Source organism: Oryzias latipes, chromosome 18 (assembly GCF_053564925.1).
Source record: "Oryzias latipes strain Hd-rR chromosome 18, Olatipes_Hd-rR_3.1".
Classification (NCBI taxonomy): Eukaryota; Metazoa; Chordata; class Actinopteri; order Beloniformes; family Adrianichthyidae; genus Oryzias; species Oryzias latipes.
Genome location: NC_136254.1, coordinates 7934509 through 7954469, shown reverse-complemented (window position 1 = coordinate 7954469; position 19961 = coordinate 7934509). Strand labels below are relative to the sequence as shown.

Below are 19961 nucleotides of genomic sequence, written 5' to 3'. Positions count from 1 at the left end.
ACTTTAAAAATGATAGTAATAATGTTTAAAAAGGGAAGTATATAAAAAAAATAACAATACTCCTTATATAAGTTAAAATGACTAAAACATTTAAGCAATTACAAAAGTGATGTAAATGCCAGGTTAAAAAGGTAGGTCTTAGTGTGACAGGATGAGTTAATTGGGTCACAGGTGTAGTCACTCCTATCCTGATGCTGCTAATGAGCATGACCACCTGTAAAATGGGACTGAGCTGCCCCCCCCCCCATCATTCCAGACTGACACTGCCTCTCTTTCTGGGTTTCTGCTCCTGTCAGTGCAGTGAACATCACAATTCCTGGTCAAAAGGGCGGGTCAACTTGTGAAATGGGAGCTGAGCGCATCGCTCCCTGTTCCTCCCTTCAAGTCATATCTAGAGCTGATCAGGTCTTTACTGGGGAACCTGCTGCTGCTTAAAACAGGTTTTGTGGCCTTTGTTGGGATTCATTGCAGAAGCTCCGCGGGTCCCTCTCATCTGCTCCAACGGTCCAGCCCCCCACCTGCACTGAAAACAGTGCCTGTAGAGAACTGCTTTCCCCTCCTGAGGCGCCGCATGGTTTGCCAGAATCTCTTCGAGGCTAACTTATAGTCCTTTGCCATGGCCACACCAAACTCCTCCCAGGACCGAGTTTTTGTCTTCCCAACAGTCCGGGCCGCAGCTAGCTTAGACTGCCGATACCTGTCAGCTTCCTCTGGAGTTCCACAAGCCAGCCAGGCCTGGTAGGACTCTTTCTTCAGCTTGACGGCATCCCTTATTTCCGGTGTCCACCACCGGGTTTGGGGGTTACCGGCCTGACCGGCACCAGAGACCTTGCTGCCACAGCTCCGAGCAGCAGCAGAGACAATGGAAGTGGAAAACATGGTCCACTCGGACTCGATATCCCCTGGCCATCTGACTTTCAATTGAAGTGCCACAAAACCCACCTTTTTTCTGAAACAGGATGACATATTTTTGACCCTGCAACTTTCTTTTCCCTCTTTTTTTGGCATCCTGAATTTTGGGCCATGTCTTTTCTTCCTCACATTTGGGATTCATGGGTCTTTTAGGTAGCCAAATCGTTCAAAAGACTGGCTCTTTTTTTATAGTTACCGTATAGTATAGTATTTTAGGAAGCCAGCCTTTAATTCATTCATTTAATCCTGGAAATAATCACAAGAAGGATTAATGGGCTGAGGTCTGGATCAGCCAGTAAAATTCAGATTTTCCACCAATAATTGAGTTCAAATGATGTTGGAAATATCAATAATAGCTTCATTTGACATGTGTGGACAAGATGTACGTCTGACATGGATTCTCTGTAAATATTCTACTGCCAGCATATACAGTGTAAATGTATAAGGAGTGTGTATCTGTACTTTGAATTATGTTATTAATGCAACATCTAAAAAAACATTTGGTCCAGTGTCTTACTGACAAAACAGAGTAAGAGCCACAAAATCTCATTGCTCTTTATAAAAATACACTATGCGGCCGTTTAATTACAACATGTAGCTTTTAATTTCAATTTTTAATTTACAAGATTTAAAGTTTAACCGTTATATTCTTTAAAAGGCTGTATAACAATTTTGATTTATTTTAATCTGACAAAAGCACATTCAAGTTCCTTTCAGAATAAAATACAGCACCCCTTAAAACCCCAATCTAACCTTTATGGTCGCCCCTTACTAGGTTTTTTTGTTTTGCTTTCTTATTGCAGGTTGTCTGTGGTTTTCATGATTGGTCACAGATGTCTGCAATTATCTCACCTAGTTTCATTATTTAAAGAAGTTCCTCACTGTGTTTGTTGTCGAAGCGTCTTCTGTACTCGGCTGTTCATGATCATGATTATAAACCTTGAGCTCATCCAGTCTGGTCAAGTATTCCTGCTCCTGAGTTTATCTCCATTGGATACTCGTAACACTAACATTACCGTTGCAGCAAAAATGGCAAAGAATGGTGGAGCTATCCAGATACCAGCCCAGAAGAGGAAAACAAAGATGTACTGTATACAAATTTAGTCGTCTACAAATGGATGCATCAGAATGGAGCCTTGTGGCCTGCCCATTGTAGCTTTGATGTTACAAATAGGATCTTTTTTAAACTGCATTCATATGTCTGCTTTTAATCAACGACTTGATTTAAGACCTATTCAAAAATGCAATTTTAAGTTAGATTTTTTAAAAACATATATTTCCTTTGTCTTCTCCATGTAAAAAACCCCCAAAACACAATTTTCTTGGAGTAAAACATTAGGCGTTTTAATGTAATAACATACTAAGTGAAAGTCCAACACAGAAAAGCAGTGTTTACAGAAGGACAGGGGGGACAACATGGTGCCTTTTTATCCTGTTCCCAAGTCCTGGTAGATGCAGAGGGTTCTCAGAAAGGGAATCTAACCTTAAACCAAAGATCATGAAGAGAACTTTCATGCTGGATCGGCTGTGGCTGGTTCTGGTGACCTACAGCGTGTCGGTAGAAATGGAACCACTGTTGATGGAGGAAGCAGAGGAGGAAGACGTGTTTGTAGACAGATGGAGAAAAAGAAAAGGAGGGAAGGACTTAGAGGAGGAACTTTGACAGGAAAACTAGAGAGTTGGCCGACATGATGGAAAGAAGAAAAGTGGATATTCTGTGTTTTTAGGAGACTAGATGGAAAGAGAAAAAGGGACAAAAGTGAATTATTTATCCTCATTTGTTTGTTTTTGGTTTATTAAACAACTGAAAATTAAAGTACAACTAGAGACAATTAAGCATTTTTTGTTTCTCGGAAGTGAGGTAATGTTTTTCTTTAAACAAAAAATATTTGACCTTTTTGGATCTGTTTGAAGATAATTTGCACATTAAGTTAAAAAACATTTTCTGGTTCTCTGTTGTGTATTTATAGTTTTTAACCTTCAGCTTATCGTTTTAAAACTTTTGAAAGCCAAACAGTTTCACTCCATGAGTGTGGAGTTTGAACATTTGTAACTTTATTTGGTTTGCTCCTCAAAGACTTGAAGGGTTGCAAATTACTCAGAAAGTCATGCAATTACTAAAGCTGCTCTCTAGAGGCCGCTATTGCCCTAAACAAGCGTGAAAACTTGTCTCTTTACCTCTGATTGCTCTTCTAAATTCACCTCATTGAACCGCAGTCAACATGACGAAATTTTTCAGCTTTTTTGGGATTTCTGTTTCTCATTTGCACTAATTTTTTTAAGTTTATTCACATTTTGTCACATGTGTGATTTCATCCCTTAGTCTGCATGGTGAATCAAACCAGGTTGAACTATGGTGCACCTGCCTGGTCTGCACCAGGTGAGCTTTCAGACCTGCCAAACAAAGGGAGTTAAAGGAAACTAGTAAAAATTTGTTTTTTTTTTCCATGCATGTTGAACTGACTGAAAACCTTTCTGCTGTGGAATCAAAACTTATTTTTTTACTCAACTACTTCTCTGCACGGCCCTCTTGTCCATCTGAAGTAGTTTCCAATGTTTTTATGGCCTGGTCCTGACACATTTCCCCCTTAAAGCCTCCATGCATCATTTACAGTGAACTCTCAGATACGGCAGCAGGAACCCAAGAGGTGCAAAACAATTAGGAGTTCACGCATGTGTAGTGTTGAACGGCATAGCGTGTCAGGGGTTCAGCGGCCAGCAAAGCATTAAGGAGCGCTGTCAGGGCCCGTCACCTCCTCAGGCAGAACAAGGAGCTCTGTGTTCTGTGAAGTGACAGACTGCTTCACACAAACACCTCCACAGCTGGGTGAGACACATCTGTCTCAGGCGTCACCCTTCTTGTCTGCACAAACAAACCCGGGCTGCCGTCTCTGCTTGGACACTGGTCATCCGCTGCCCCTCCACCTCCTCCAGCTCAGGCATTAAAAACAGCTTCACATCTGTGATGAGTTTGCGGGTCTGCTGGGAGGTTTTGGTATGCTCGCCTGAACAGCAGCTTAAAGGGAGGAACAAACATTTCTGCCAAATGAGGTCATCTGTACAGTGGGTCATTTTCAGTCTAGTTTTTTTTTAGCCTAGTTACAACTGCAGCACCACTAACCACGACTATCTACAGAAAAAACAGTCATAGTACAATTGTATATTTCTAAAATGTACAGTATTTCTGAAATCTGTGAGTTAAAATGATGCCAGATTCAGGATGCACAAAAGAATGTCATGGTGCCTCTGTCAGCTCTCCTCCCCCCTCTCTGCTTGGTTCCTGATTCGTCTCAGCTTTGTCCACTCACCTCATCATCCACCAGACCTTCAAAACGAAATCCAGAACCAGTATTTATTGCCAGTTTGTTTCCCCAGATGGTGCCTAGTCTGGTCTCATGTTATTTCGTGTCCATGTGTCCATGTTCTCGCCTAACGTTTCTTTATGCCTCGCCTTCTGGACATTCATACCACGAGTGGACACCTGAGTCTCCTGTTTACCTGAGCCAAAGAACCTCACAGAATTCCAAGAAACCCCAAGCCACGCCACGACAACTCCAACTCCGACCTCCAGCCACGCCACGAGTCATAGCTACTTCCAGCTACTTCACCTGTCGCTCTCCAGCCCCCAGCCACGTCAAGATCTCAAGCAACTCGGAATTATATTTAAACTCTAACTTACCATCTTACTCACCTGTGTTTTCCTTCCAGGTTCCAGCGCCTGGGTCTGCCTCGCCTAGCTTCCCATGACAAAGAAAATGGTTAAAGCAGTGAGTTAAGGTGTTTAAGGTTTTTCTAATCAGATTACCAATCTACAGGAAAACAACTGAAAGAAGATTATTGGGGGAAAACGTGATTTAAAGATGTGAAGGACCTCTTCTTTCTTCCTAAAACATTTGTGCACACTTGTGGTCTTTTATTTCATTAGTTATTAACATAATATTTTAATATTGTCAACTAGGGTCTGTATGGCGGTGCAGAGGATATCGCTCTTGCTTCACAGTGAAAAGGCTTTTTGGGTTTTCTCTAGGTACTCTGGCTTCCTCTGACAGTCCAAAAACATGCTTCATGGGTTAATTGGGGACACTTATTTGCACCTAGGGGTGCATATGAGCGTGCAACAGACTGGTGACCCATTCAGGGGTATCCCACCTTCGCCAAACAGTACCTGGGAAAGGCTCCTGCAGCCCCATTACCCAAAAAAAGATTCTGAAAATAGATGGAACATTGTCAACTAAATGTCTAACTTCAAGGAAAACAATTTTAAATAGAGGCAGAATTTACATGCTGGAAGATATTTCCTTTAAATTTGTTCAAGATATTTGAGGAATTGAGAAGAAGCTGAAAAAAGGATAAACCATGATGATGTTTTCATGTTATTTACAGAATTGAAAGAGAACTTTGTTGTAGTTCTTCAAACAACCTTTCAAGGTTAGATTCAAAAGAGCAATTTTCCTTTAACTCCAATGTTAAAAGGTCCATTCATATAACAAAAATGTTTTCGGTTACCAAATATGTAAAAATAAAACAAAAAAAGGGATGCCACCACAGTGTAATGATATATCTGTTGTAAAACTGATCAAAAGTAATGTAAAAGAGAACTGCTTGCTTGTGTATTATGCCACCTAGTGGTCATCTGATGAACTGAGTTGGCTCCAGTTACTTTATTCTTTCAAACCAGTCTAACGCCGAAAGAAAAATGCTAATCAAACCTTTATTCTAACAATTTCAAATGCTTAATAAACATATTTTTGGAATGTGAATTCCATCACTTCAGAAAAATAAGGACAAAAAGACAGAAGTTACAAATCTTTCTGACTCTTGATAACATGAACATAAAATCCCTAAACCCCCATCACAGCTGGCACGCCATGAAAGGAACGGGCAGAAGCTGCAAGTTGAAACACATGGGATGCAGTGAGCTCCTTTCTCCTGGTCATAAACATTAATGGAGTGTGACTGCTAAAAGTCAGCCCCAATGGGAAACACTTAATGTTTTGCCAAGATGTTTTTCTCTTTTGATAACTGCAAAGACAACATTTTGTTACTTTAAACAATAATTTGATGAGTTATCAGCATGGGGCTACACACTATGTTGAGATTAAGAAGCGTTTTCTAAAAAGAGAAAAAGTTGACAAATTGCTAAGCTTAATATTTTATTATTATTATTATCAAAGGGGGTGGTTCACACTGTCACCTCAATGCCAGAAGGTTTTGGTTCAAATTCCAGCTGGGTCCTTACTGTGTGGAGTTTGAATGTCCTCTCCATTCATGTGTGGGCTTTCTCAAGACATTCCAGCTTCCTCCAACAGTCTAAGTAAGACATGTTGAGTCAGTGTGAGAGTGCAGGTATGTGACTCTGTGATGTCCTTGGTGTAGCCTGGCTTCATCTTAAGGAAGCTGAGATGGGCTCCAGCAACCTCTGTGACCCTGTACACAATGAAGTGGGGATTGATAACGGATGGACACTAAGGAAAAAACAGGACTTGAGCAGTTCAGGTTTTTCTTCATTCTGTTTACCCATAAGGGAGGAATGGAATGTGAGGTCGATTGATTATTTGCAGCAACGTCTGCTATGATGCAGACCTTATATTACGTTGTATTCAGACTGAAAGAGTTATTAGGTCTGAACAGAACTTAGTCCACCTAATTTGTTCCGGATCGAGTCCTGAACTTTGTGTTCGGTCTGTATTCGGACTGGCGTGTACTGAAGACTTGTGTTTGGAACTAGAGCCTGTACACAAAACCACGTGACTAAAGATCTCTTCAGTCACTGGCCAGAAATTACTAGGGCGGGGCAAAGCAACAAGAGAAAGAATAATGTAATCCTTGTCGGGATAGCTCACTTATTCAAACTTTAGATTTCGCTGGCCAATTTTAACGCGGTTACTGAGGAGGTGACGGCTAAGAAGCTATGCTGATAAGTGTCTGTTGGGAAAACAATGAGAGGCAACATGTATCACGTTAAAAGTTGTTTTCAATGAGCCTGCATTCATACGGCCACATTTTCATGACTGGCTACGGTGGCTGTTTGGTCCAGTTTTGGTCCAGATTCCGCCCCGTGCACGGAGCCTATTCAGACTGAGAAATCTTAGACCAAATTGGATCTCAGTCCAATTGGAAACAAACAGAGACCACCTCAAAAGATGGGTCGGAGAGTGGTTCCTGGTCTAAGCTCTGCTTAGCTGCATTCAGACTAAAAATTTGAACTTTGATTCACTTTAAGAGAAAAAAATGTATCCAGACTGAATACACCTGTAGCATTATGGTTTCCCCGGTGAATGCCGCCAGCAGAAAACTAAAACCAAAAGCACAGGACTCTCCGACACAGGAAACCGAGACTGTGCTTTTAAAGAAATAGACAACCTTTATTTGAAATTATTAAAATTCCTATTCTAAAAGATACCCAAAAGAGTCAACTAAACCATGAGGGCGACCATGCCCAGCCCACAAGTCAGCTGCACCCAGCTGTGCGCTCTGTTGCGGCGCACCCGGCTCAATGCCACGCCCCTTGCATCCAGTGGCCGTAACCGACGCCAGTCCTAGGTGGTGGGACACTGGGCCTGGTTGTGCCTGGGGCAATGGAAGGCCAGAAGGGGGAACTCGCTCCAATAGCTGTTAATCCTGCTCTGTCACACCGCTCGCCAGTGCATGGATGGACAGCAGTCACTGACACTCTGTATGGAGCACACACACACACACACGATCCCCAGAAATGCCGGCCGTGGCACCGCTCTTGGACCACGGTGCACCGGGTTGGGCAGAGCAGGGATGAAACAAACAATGGAAACCAAAACAGCGGCACCTGCTCCCGCAGCTCAAGAGCACTCTGCACAGGAGTTGCATGAGCGGCCAAACACTGCCTGCGATCTACACAGTGATAACAATAAGAATGGTGCGGCAGCAACTTGGAGGTGAACAAAGCACAAACCTACCCGGCTATGGTTAGGGCCCTACACACAGCCAAAGGCTGCACCGCTGCTGCACCTTCCACCTGGAAGCAGCAGGTCTCTGCCTGAAGCTCTACTGACAGGCTTTTATCAGCCCTCTGCTAATGAAGCAGCTGGTGTGCCAGGTGATCTCAATCAAGTGGCCCTCTGCCTGCCACACCAGCCCCCCCGTTTTGTATCGCCCCGACGATCACGACCAAGGCCGAAATAAAGCTGACACGTTGGCGTGTTGCTTCATATCCCCAGCATTCTGCACACCTGCAGCTCTTGGCAAACGGTGGATGTTAGAGTGGTACCCTGCTGTAGACCGAGTCGTCCTCCGCACCACCTGCTGAACACCATCTGCACCAGAGGGACATGGAGACACCGCCTCCACCCGGGACGGACCTGCCTGTGATTTGGTGGCACCTTCTCGGCTAACTGACGGCCCGTTGCCAAATCCAACAGGTCTGCCAGGATCCTCAAGCTGCAAAAACAAGTCCTCATCTGCCGTGTCATCAGGGTCAACGAGCACTTGAGGGGGGGGTGGAGACCTAGGCAAAAAAATTTGCCTCTGAGCCCCCAAAAATGCTTTCAAGAGAGTACGGTGAACTCTCCTGATCTTTCAAGGATCATGCTGTGGGGCGATAGTATACACCACTTGCCCAGCACCCGGAGTTTTCAAGACCTTGTAAATGGTGGAGCTCCAAAGATCTTGGATTTTCTTACAACCACGTACACTGTAATCACGTAGGAGAACTAACTGACCCTCGTCCAGAGGAGCCTCCTGAACATGCTTGTCATGGTTCCGCTTCCTACGAGCAGCTGCTTCAGCCAACCAGTCTTTGGCCACATCGAATGCCACACGCAGGCGCGCTTGATGTTCTTCCACCCACTCATGGATGGTTGACAGGTTCCTTAACCTGTCCCAACATAAAGTCAATGGGGAGCCTGGGTTGCTGACCAAACATCAAAAAGAATGGAGACTCACCAGTTGTTTGATGCGGCGTGGTATTATAACAGAATTTCACCTGTGGCAGACAGGAGTGCCAATCTCTCTTACGTGTTACCGGCAAGGCTCTAAGGAGATTGTGCAACGTTCTGTTAAACTGCTCACATTGCCCATTACCGGCAGGGTGATACGAGGGTGGTCCTCGACTTCTCGATGCCATAGAGCCCACAGAGTTGCTGAATCAGCTGGCTCTCAAAGCTGCGCCCCTGATCAGAATGAAGCCGTGCTGGAACACCAAACTTTGAGAACCACTCTGCGACAAGAACCCTGGCAACTGTGGCTGCTCGCTGGTCTCTGGTAGGGATGGCAACCGCGTACTTGCTGAAGACATCAGTTAAAACCAGCACATTCTTAACTCCGGTCCGTGAAGGCTCCAGGATGGTAAAGTCCATGGCCACCAACTCATTCGGCCTAGATGCTATAAGGTGTCCCAAGGGAGCAGAATGTGAACGGCTGTTATCCTTGGCCAACTGACACCTCTCACAGGCCTGACACCAATGACCTACATCTTTTGACATACCTGGCCAATAGCACCGAGCTCTTAATAATGCTAATGTCCGTTCAATGCCCTGGTGACCATGATGCTGGTGAACCTGTTCCAAAACCTCCGGGATCAATATTTCTGGCAGCAACAACTGGAAAATCTCCTGCCCACTATCTGGCATGAGAACCCTGCGGTAGACCACACCATCAACCTCTGCAAGATTTTTCCATTGCCGCAGCAGGGTAAGGGCCACCTTAGACAGACCCTCACGCTCTGAGTAGCTGGGGTACCGTTGGTCTCGCCAGAAAGGGAGAACGCTTGCCAACACGGGATCAGAAACCTGCAGGTCCTGAACCTCTGCAGTAGTTCGCTGTGGGAACACAGGCATCAACTGTTCCATCTCACAGTGGGCAAGTACTGGCTGTACCTGAACCTGCTGTAGATCTCTAGGTAGTGAAGAACCAGGTGCCATGTTGCCAACCTCTGCTGAGCTATGATTGGGATGTCGTGACAGGGCGTCCGCATTCCGGTTGACTCTGCCAGAGCGATACTTTATCTCATAATCGAACGCCGCCAACTGTGCCACCCAACGCTGCTCCATCGCTCCCAGCTTTGCTGTAGACGAATAACTCAGCGGGTTGTTATCGGTGAATACCATGCAATGATGTCCCAATAGGTATTCACGGAACTTTTCTGTCATGGCCCATTTAAGAGCCAAGAACTCCAGCTTCATAGAGCTGTAGTTTTGCATGTTATGCTCTGTAGCTTTTAGTCCCCTACTGGCATAGGCAATGGGCCGCACACTGCCACCCTGCTCCTGGGACAAAACTGCACCAAGGCCATTATGACTGGCATCCACTTCCAAAATAAAGGGTAGTCTGAAGTCAGCATAGGCCAAGACTGGCGCTGATGTCAATTTCTGCTTCAGAGCATCAAAATTCTGCTGGCACTCAGTGGTCCAATGACCCTGCAGGCTAGATGCTTTGCGCCTTCTGGATTTGGTTCCATCCAGTTCGCCCACAAGCCGATGTAATGGCGCTGCCAACCGGACAAACCCCTCTACGAACAGGCGGTAGTAGCTGGCAAACCCCAGAAATGTTCTTAGCTCTGAGACTGTGCTGGGAGGTTGCCAACCAGCAACAGCCTCAATCTTATGGGGATCAGTTGAAACACCCTGATCAGAGATGACATGTCCCAAAAACCGGACTTCCTGCTGGAAAAAGGCACACTTTGGAAGCTTCACCCGGAGCTTCTCCTGCTGCAACCGGCCCAACACCAACTCCAACCGTTCCAGATGTTCATCTATGGTTGATGAAAAGACCACAATGTCATCTAGATACAGCAAAACAGACTGGCACTGCTGGTCTCCGAAAATTCTCTGCATCAACCGCTGGAAAGTGCCTGGGGCATTACAAAGACCGAATGGCATCCGGTTCCACTCAAACAACCCAAACGGTGTACAGAACCCCGTCTTAGCCCGGTCACCTTCCGTCACCGGGACCTGATTGTACCCGCTGGCTAGATCTAATGTAGTGAACCACCGAGCCCCAGATAATGCATCCAGTGATTCATGAATGCGAGGGAGAGGAAAAGCATCCCTTCGGGTCTTACTGTTAAGTTGGTGGTAATCCACACACATCCTCAAGCTGCCATCCTTTTTGCGGGCCAGGACAATAGGCGAAATATAAGGACTGTTGCTCTCCCGGATCACCCCGGATGCTAGCAGCTGATTGATATGGTCTTTAACCGCCTCGTACTCAGATGGTGGGATCCGCCGGTGCCTTTGCCTAACAGGGACATCATCCAACAAAGGGATTTCATGAGTCATGAGGGTGGTGCAACCAAGGTCACCCTCATGTGCGGCAAAGACGTTGGCATATTTCTGGAGGAGGGCCGGAGCTTTCCCTCGATCCTCCGCAGGTAGCGTCTCCAATGGCAGTGCATCGATCTGCTCCAAGACGACAGAGGCAGCCTGAATGTTAACTGCAGCCGCTGGCCTGGGCACCTCAGTAATCCCTGCTGGCAGGCTCACAATACTGAAATCGCACAACAGACCCACAATTGTACGGGGGTTGAGCCAAACATCAACAGTGCCAACATTCAAGAGTGGTACATACGCTGTACTTCGCCTCACCTGAACCAAGGCGGATGATGCAATCAAACCTGCAGGCAGTCCCTGGCCGACAGGCTGAAATAGAACAGTTTTATGACTAAACTGATCGGGGCACGTTACAGCAACCAGTTTCATGTGCCCCCCTGGAATAAAACATGCATGAGATCCACACACCTTGGCACGCCCTGACACCACAGTTGAGGCTGTTTCAGTGGCAGAATGGCATAACTGAAGTTCCTGCTGAAGGGGTGCTGGGGCCTGAGACACTGGGTCCACGTGGAACCAGGCCGATCCATGCTCCCCAAACAGCTCTGCGTGGCACTTGCGGAGAATGTTCATCCCCACAATCCCTGGTGCCAAGTTAGTTGCACCAGGGGAGTCTTTAATGACAAGTACCCCACAACCAGGTATCACCTTCCCACAGAGCTCAACGCTCAACTCAAGGTAGCCAATATATGGAATGGCTAAACCGTTAGCAGCTTTAAGCTGCAACCAGTGGCACATTTGAAGGCTTTTGTGGCCCCACGGCTCAAAGTGCTTACGAAAAAAGCTTTCCGTCAGTGTTGACACCATTGACCCTGTGTCCAGCAAACATGGGACTTTGACTCCACTCATTCCTACAACAACATGAGGACAAGTGGCGATTAGGTTAGATGGAGCTTCATCAAAAACGGAGTGTGAGCCAGAGTCAACCCCACCTGGCCTTTGGCTCGGCAGTCCAGGGGGTGCTAGTTTCCCGGCATGCCTGGCTTTTTGGACTGCCACGGAAGGGGTCGGGGTGTGCGGGCTCCATCACACTCACGTGCATAATGCCCAGGTTGCCGCCAGCGTCTACAAATCACAGGCTGGGGAGGAGGATCACTCTGAGTCTGTGGTTGATGATGTAACTGAGCGATTGTTTCCGAAAGATTGTTGATTTGCTCCTGCTGATGCTGCAGGAGCTCCCTCAATTCCTTCATCTCCAAATTCTGGGGAGGCTCTAGGGACTCTTTAACATGTCCCTGCACAGAATATTGAAACCCCAGTGAAGGAAGAGCCTGATGCTGTTGCCCTGCAGGCAGACCTTCACGCTCCCACCTAAGTGCTTCTGCTCTCACGTCGAGTAAGATGGCATCTGGCTCGTGGCGAATAAATTGTTTTAAATGTCGCCTCAAGGCACCATCCGTGGCATGCTGGGTAAACTGAGCTCGGAGAAGCGCTTCAGCATTCACCACTCCAGGAGGGGCACTTTGTTGCACTCTGTCCATTAAACCAAGAAGAGCCAAAGAAAACTGTTGGAGGGACTCATCCTCACGCTGCTTCCGGGAAAAAAAGGCTTCCTGTGCTACCACGTATGACTCCTTACAGCCATACAATTCTGTGAGCACAGCAATAATTTTAGAGGGGTCGGAACGCTCTTGGCTCGACCGATATTTAACTTCGTCTCGCGCCTCGCCCTCCAGGTGATAATACAGAAAGAAAGCCTGGTCAGCTACCGCTAAGTGACGGGCTCTCATGCATGCTTGGACCTCCTCCAGCCACTCTTCCAACACCATTCCAGACCTACTACTAAACATAGGGCATTTCCGGTCTCGTGGGACCAAAACAAGCCTCTCCGTTAAAGGACCAGGCCCCCCTTGCCCAGAAGCTGTCGCGGAACTAGGACCGGGATCCTGCCGTTTGCGGAGGTCCTCATTGTCAGCACGAAGCTGAGCCACCAGCTTTCGTAACTCCTGCATTTCACCCTCCATGGCTGCGAGAACACAGGTGCCGCTGTTTTGAAAAAGAGAAAAAAAAACAAGTTCACACAAAACTCAATACACGTCTCAGTCTCCTGTTAAAGTCGGAGATCCTGCTCACAGCGCCAAGATTTCTGTGGCATTATGGTTTCCCCGGTGAATGCCGCCAGCAGAAAACTAAAACCAAAAGCACAGGACTCTCCAACACAGGAAACCGAGACTGTGCTTTTAAAGAAATAGACAACCTTTATTTGAAATTATTAAAATTCCTATTCTAAAAGATACCCAAAAGAGTCAACTAAACCATGAGGGCGACCATGCCCAGCCCACAAGTCAGCTGCACCCAGCTGTGCGCTCTGTTGCGGCACACCCGGCTCAATGCCACGCCCCTTGCATCCAGTGGCCGTAACCGACGCCAGTCCTAGGTGGTGGGACACTGGGTGTAGCACCCTCGAGGAATTAGCATGAGCACGAGGTGTTTAAAACAGGGTTTATTGGTCTTCACAACCCGTGAGAACTGGCAGCAAAATAAAAACACAAATATGCATCAAAAATAATTCTACAGCTTACAAAATATGAATCTTAAATTATACAAATAAAAGCACACAAACCTCGTGGGCTGACATCCACGAGGGGCTAATTACTCATTTGGCTTCAGCTTTCCTTTAACTTTCTAAATAAACACAATAAACAAATTATTACATTGATAATTCTGTTATACATCGATGTGATCTCTACTGATCTTACCGGAGATCTTCACGTGGCTGCAGCAATGCACTGATAGCTGGGTGCGTAGTTAAATGTGTCCGTGTGGAACTTTAATTGAACTTTGTTCCACATGCTCTCACCACTAGATGGCGCAAATTAAAATATAATTTAGAACAACAGAATAAACACATAAATGTTTGGGACTGTTACACTCCCACCAATCACTTGTGATTTATAGAACTAAATATTGCCTTTAAACTTATGAACTAGTTATTCTTAATATGCAATGAATTGTGAACTAATTATGGAATATGACTTGTTACTCTTTTATTTAGAGTATTAAGAGTTCAGTCTCCTTAATTTGCTTCTAACAGGACAACTGTCTTCTGAATGGGCCTTTCCAGATAAACAGGTTTGGAGATACGCTTTCCTTTTTCATCTAGAGTGCGATCACTCATCAGTAGCTTGACCTTTCTCACTCTTTGATCCTTACTAGGGTACACATCAACGATTTTTGCCAACTTCCACTGGTTTCGTGGTGTTATTTCATCTTTCAAAAGCACAATATCATTGACTTGTGCATTTCGGTATTGTTTAGTCCATTTTTGTCTACTTTGAAGATTCAGCAAGTACTCCTTTTTCCATCTTGTCCAGAAGGTATTGGCAAGGAGTTGAACACGACGCCATCTCTTCTGAAGATAAAGATCTTCCTTGACAAACTTGCCTGGTGGTGGAGAGATGATTGTGGACTTCATGGTCAATATGTGGTTTGGCGTCAGAGGTTCTGGGCTTGATGGGTCACATAGTTGATCTGTGGTAAGAGGTCGACTATTTATCACTGCCATGACTTCATAAAGGAAAGTTCTTAGAGAGGAGCTGTCAAGTTGTTTAGCTGATTGTTCAAGGATGGATGACAGAACACTTCTTATGGTGCGGATTTGTCGTTCCCAGACACCACCCATATGACTTGAAGCTGGGGTGTTCATGAGAAACTCGCATTCCAGATTTTCCAGCTTGATTTGGTCCATTTCCTTGAATGCCTCTGCAAACTCATTTCTTGCACCAACAAAGTTTGTTCCCTGATCGCATCTTATCTGACGAACTGAGCCTCTTATGGCGATGAATGCACGCAGTGCATTGATGAAGGCATCGGTGGTTAAATCATCAAGCATTTCTATGTGCACTGCTCTTGAGCACATGCAGGTGATTAACAAGCCGTAACGCTTTAGCTCCTTCCTGCCTTCCTTGACATAAAAAGGACCAAAGCAGTCCATCCCACAGTAGGTGAATGGTGGAGTAGTCTCCATCCGATCTTTCGGGAGGTCTGCCATTTTCTGCTGTTCTGTGCATCTCCTGAACTTTCTGCATTTGACACATCTGTGGATATAAGAGGATACAACCTTGCTGCAGCCAAGGATCCAATATCCACTTGCGCGTAGCTCGTTCATAGTGATCCCTCGTCCTTGATGGTGAGTTTTCTCATGGTAATGCTTGATGAGTAACATTGACACATGGCTGTCTCTTGGTAAGATAACTGGATGCTTGATATTAGAATGTAAAGCAGCATGCTTGAGACGTCCTCCAACTCGAAGTGAGCCTTGGTCATCCAGAAATGCACTCAATTTATGTAACTTTTTGACAATGTCTTTGGTTTGTATTGATGTGGGATTTTGAAGGGACTTTATTTCATGCGAGAAGGCAGCACCTTGAACCATTCTGATAACTGTCAGCTCTGCTTCCCTTCTTTCTTCCACATTACTGACTTCACAAGATCTTCTCTTGCGTTCCTTCACTTCTTTTGCAAGGCGCTTGAGTCTAGCAATGGCTTTGATCATTCTTGACCAGTCTGAGAACTTGTGTATGCGATCCAGAAGAGATCTTTGTTCTTTGGCTTGTGTCTTGAGCACCTGAACCTTCTTGACTTCCGGATCACTGCTTGATATCTCTCCCACCTTGATCTCACCACTGGACATGACCTTCTGCCAGAGAAAATCTGGACCTTGAAACCAGTTTGAGGCTATAAGTTGTTCAGCTGTAAGACCTCTAGAGGCATGGTCTGCTGGGTTCTCTTCAGACGCCACATACCTCCACTGTTCAGGCTCTGTGCTTTGTTTGATACGTTCAACTCTGTTTGCAACAAAAACATGGAACCTCCTGGCTTCATTCGCGATGTATCCTAGAACAACCTTTGAATCGGTCCAGTAGGTTTCTTGCAACATTTCAACTTCCAGTTCCTTTTTCAGCATATCACCAGTGCGAACAGCAACTACAGCAGCTGACAACTCAAGTCGGGGAATGGTTGTAACTTTCGATGGTGGAACTCTTGATCTTCCCATCACCAAGGAACAGTGGACTTCACCAGATGTGCTTACTGCTCTGAGGTAGGTACACATGCCGTATCCAGAAGCACTGGCGTCAGAGAAGTGGTGCAGTTCATAATGCTCTGCCTTGAAGTTATTTGGAGTGTAGCATCTTTGAATCTTTACCTTTGCCAAATTCCTTAGATCAAGCAGCCAAGATTCCCACTGAGGTCGAAGATTTTCAGGTAAGGTGTCATCCCAGCTGAGTTTATCTCGACACATCTGCTGCAGGATCTGCTTTCCTAGCAGGATGAAGGGTGACACAAATCCAAGTGGATCGAACACAGAGGCGACTGTGGATAAAACTCCTCTTCGAGTGAGTGGATTTTCCTTAACAGTCACTCTGAACTGGAACTGGTCTGATTCCACACACCATTGCACGCCTAGTGCTCTCTCTATGTGGATTTCACTCAATGCCATGTCCTTATTTTTGGCAGATACTAAACATTCTTCCTTTGGAAGGGAATACAAGACCTTTGTGCTGTTTGATATGAACTTGTGTAATCGAAGTTTGCCTGTGCTGCAGAGTTCACGTGCCTCTTTGACCAACTGTACTGCTTGGCTTTCCGTATCAACACTTGCTAAGCCATCGTCGACATAGAAGTTTGTTTTTATAAACTTCACTGTTTCCTTACTGAAGCGTCCTTCTCCTTCAGCTGCCAGATGTTTGAGGCCATAGTTAGCGCAGCCTGGAGAAGATGCCGCACCGAACAGATGAACTTTCATTCTGTAGATGGTAAATGGGGTGTCGAGGTCGCCGTTCTCCCACCATAAGAACCGTAGGTAGTCTTGGTCAGCAGCACACACGTGAAACTGGTGAAACATGCGTTCAATATCGCACATTATAGCCACTGGGCTTCTACGGAAACGACACAAGACTCCGAGCAGGGTGTTTGTAAGCTCTGGGCCGGTCAAAAGATGGTCGTTAATGGATGTTCCTTGAAACTTAGCAGAGCCATCAAAGACAATGCGAATCTTTCCTGGTTTCTGTGGGTGGTACACCCCATGGTGGGGAATGTACCATGCTGGAGTATTGTTGATGTCTTGCTCAGGAACTTTTTCAGCGTCGCCGTGAGCGATGATTTCTTCCATGAACTTCTTGTAATCCATGTAGTATTGCTTGTTTCGTCTCAACTTTCTTTCCAAACATCTGAGCCTATGTATGGCACATGATTTGTTGTCAGGTAAGTTAGGTTTGTCACTCTTAAACGGAAGTGGCATCTCAAAATGTCCATCCTCCTTGAGCCTGATGCCTTCCTTCATCTTTGTCAGAAACCTGAGATCTTCTTGGGAGATCTTAACATCTTCTGCAGCTCTTTCCGCAAAGTCAGACTCCAGCAGCTTGATTACATTAGCAGGTGAGACCATTTCCTTTATTTGAGTTCTGCACACGTAATGCACTTCATTGGTGAACCTTGAAGATGGTTGAACACCTGGAACCACTTGCTTCACAATGACTTTGTGGCTTACTCCAAAGGCATCACCATAATCAAGACGTGGATTGCCAAAGCCCACGATACTCCAGCCCAGATCAGTTTTTTGTCCAAAGGGCTGATTTTCCTTGCCAGAAACCACTTGACGGGGTATGAGTGCTTGAGGGCAGTTATAACCAATCAGAAGACCGACATCACAACTTTGGAGTGGAGCAATTTCATCTGCAATGTGTTCAAGATGGGGCCATGCCTTGGCAGTTGCTGGTGTTGGAATGTGATCCCGATTCGCTGGAATGAAGTCTCTGGTGTACGTTACTGGCAGAGGGATGATCTGATTTGAGTAAAATCCTCTTACTTGTAAACCGGAGAGTTTGTGACAAGTAACAACAGTATTTCTTGATGACATTGTAGTAAGCCTTAGCTGAACTACCTCATTTACAGTGTGCAAGGCTCTTGCAGTTTCCTGTAAAATGAAGGTCGTGTCGCTCTGCGTATCAAGAAGTGCATACACTAGAACTTCACGTTCTGGCTCACTTTCAGCTGAAACCCACACAGGAACAATAGAGGATGTGTGAGTATCCTTAACATTCTGCATTACTCTGTTAGAAGTTGCTTCACTTGTTGTTTGTGTGAAATTGGTGTCTTGTAGTGTTGAATCTTGTTTCCTTTGTTTTGTTTTATCAGTGCTCCTTGCTTCATTGTTCTTTGTCTGAGTTCGCTCTTCTTTAGTCCGTGTGTCGTGAAGACATGTTGGATGTTTTTTCTTACATGTGTCACAGGTTTCTCTGTTGTGACAATCCTTGGAGCGATGGCCTACCTTCAAACAGCCAAAACATAACTTCTTCTCTTGTGCAAACTTCAGTCTTTCTCCAATGTTCTCATTCATGAATTTGAAACATTTCTGCAGACTGTGACCTGCTTTCTCACAATAGACACAGCTTAAACTGACAGCCCTTTCATTGGAGTTCAGTGCCATGACCTTTGCGCCATGAGTCCTGGTCGTTTGTAACTTTGTTTTATCATTTTCTCTTGGTTTCAGAGCATAGAGAGAAGTTATGGGATTACATGCAATTTTGGCTTCACATGAGATGAACGCAACAAAATCGCTGAAACTTGGAAACATGTGGCTCTGCTCTTGGACTTCTGTAACCTTTCTGTTCCACCTTGATGTGAGCCAGTCAGGGAGTTTTGTAAGCATTTTTTGGTTTTCATTGCAGTCATTTAGTACTTCGAGACCTTTGATGTGTGGCATGGCTGCATTACAACTGCGAAGAAAGTCAGCGTATTCTTGAAGTTCCACACTGCCCTTGGAACTGATCTTTGGCCATGCGTCAAGTTTGTCTCTAAATGCCTTAGCAATGAGGAATGGATTGCCATACCTGTCTTCAAGAACTGTCCATGCTGCATTGTAGGCAGATTCTGTACCCAGCAAAAAGTAACTTTCTATGGCTTTCCTTGCAGGTCCACTTACATACTTCCGCAAATAGTATGTCTTCTCTTCGGCTGGTAAAGCTTTCCTGTCAACAAGAGTCAGAAATGAAATCTTCCAGTCATTGTATCTGAGTGGGTCACCATTGAATATAGTTGGCTCTGGGACTGGGAGACGACTTGCGTTGAGAGATTCTGCGAAGGCACTAAATATGAACAATATACAGGTTACTTAGTATAGATAAATTTCACCTTTTTTTTCACCTTTTAACAATTCACTTAAACTTGAACAGGAAAATAAAATAAAATAATCTCAGTCCCTTCGATTAAACAGAAACGAAAAATATCTTGTTTCTTATTGCAGTCTCTTGTCGACGGTTATACTTTCATATTAACTAATATTAATCTGAGTCCTTGATGCAACATTCATCTTTGGGAACCTGAAGTTGCGTTCTGTGCATTTGGCCGTCGCAGGGTGGCGCTGTTGTCCCTCTCGGCGCTGGCACCGTCTCGTCTACCCATGCGGAGCAGAAGAGTTCTCACTGTAGCACCCTCGAGGAATTAGCATGAGCACGAGGTGTTTAAAACAGGGTTTATTGGTCTTCACAACCCGTGAGAACTGGCAGCAAAATAAAAACACAAATATGCATCAAAAATAATTCTACAGCTTACAAAATATGAATCTTAAATTATACAAATAAAAGCACACAAACCTCGTGGGCTGACATCCACGAGGGGCTAATTACTCATTTGGCTTCAGCTTTCCTTTAACTTTCTAAATAAACACAATAAACAAATTATTACATTGATAATTCTGTTATACATCGATGTGATCTCTACTGATCTTACCGGAGATCTTCACGTGGC

At 45.2% G+C, this 19961-nt stretch overlaps 1 protein-coding gene across 3 annotated transcripts; it reads right to left on the bottom strand.

Moving 5' to 3' along the window:
* Nucleotides 1-13641: 13641 nt before the first annotated feature.
* On the bottom strand, nucleotides 13642-19330 carry LOC110015538 (uncharacterized). 3 transcript variants are annotated; one of them, XM_023966130.2, is made up of 3 exons: nucleotides 13913-19330; nucleotides 13777-13838; nucleotides 13642-13682 (listed from the first exon to the last, which is right to left on the bottom strand). In XM_023966130.2, exon 1 carries the CDS (start codon nucleotides 18916-18918, stop codon nucleotides 14230-14232), a length of 4689 nt encoding a protein of 1562 aa, XP_023821898.1. In that variant the 5' UTR covers nucleotides 18919-19330; the 3' UTR covers nucleotides 13642-13682; nucleotides 13777-13838; nucleotides 13913-14229. The 3 variants fall into 3 exon arrangements, with proteins under 3 accessions (XP_023821898.1, XP_023821896.1, XP_023821897.1); XM_023966128.2 differs by having other exon boundaries at nucleotides 13777-19330; XM_023966129.2 differs by having other exon boundaries at nucleotides 13642-13838.
* Between the last annotated feature and the right edge of the window lie 631 nt (nucleotides 19331-19961).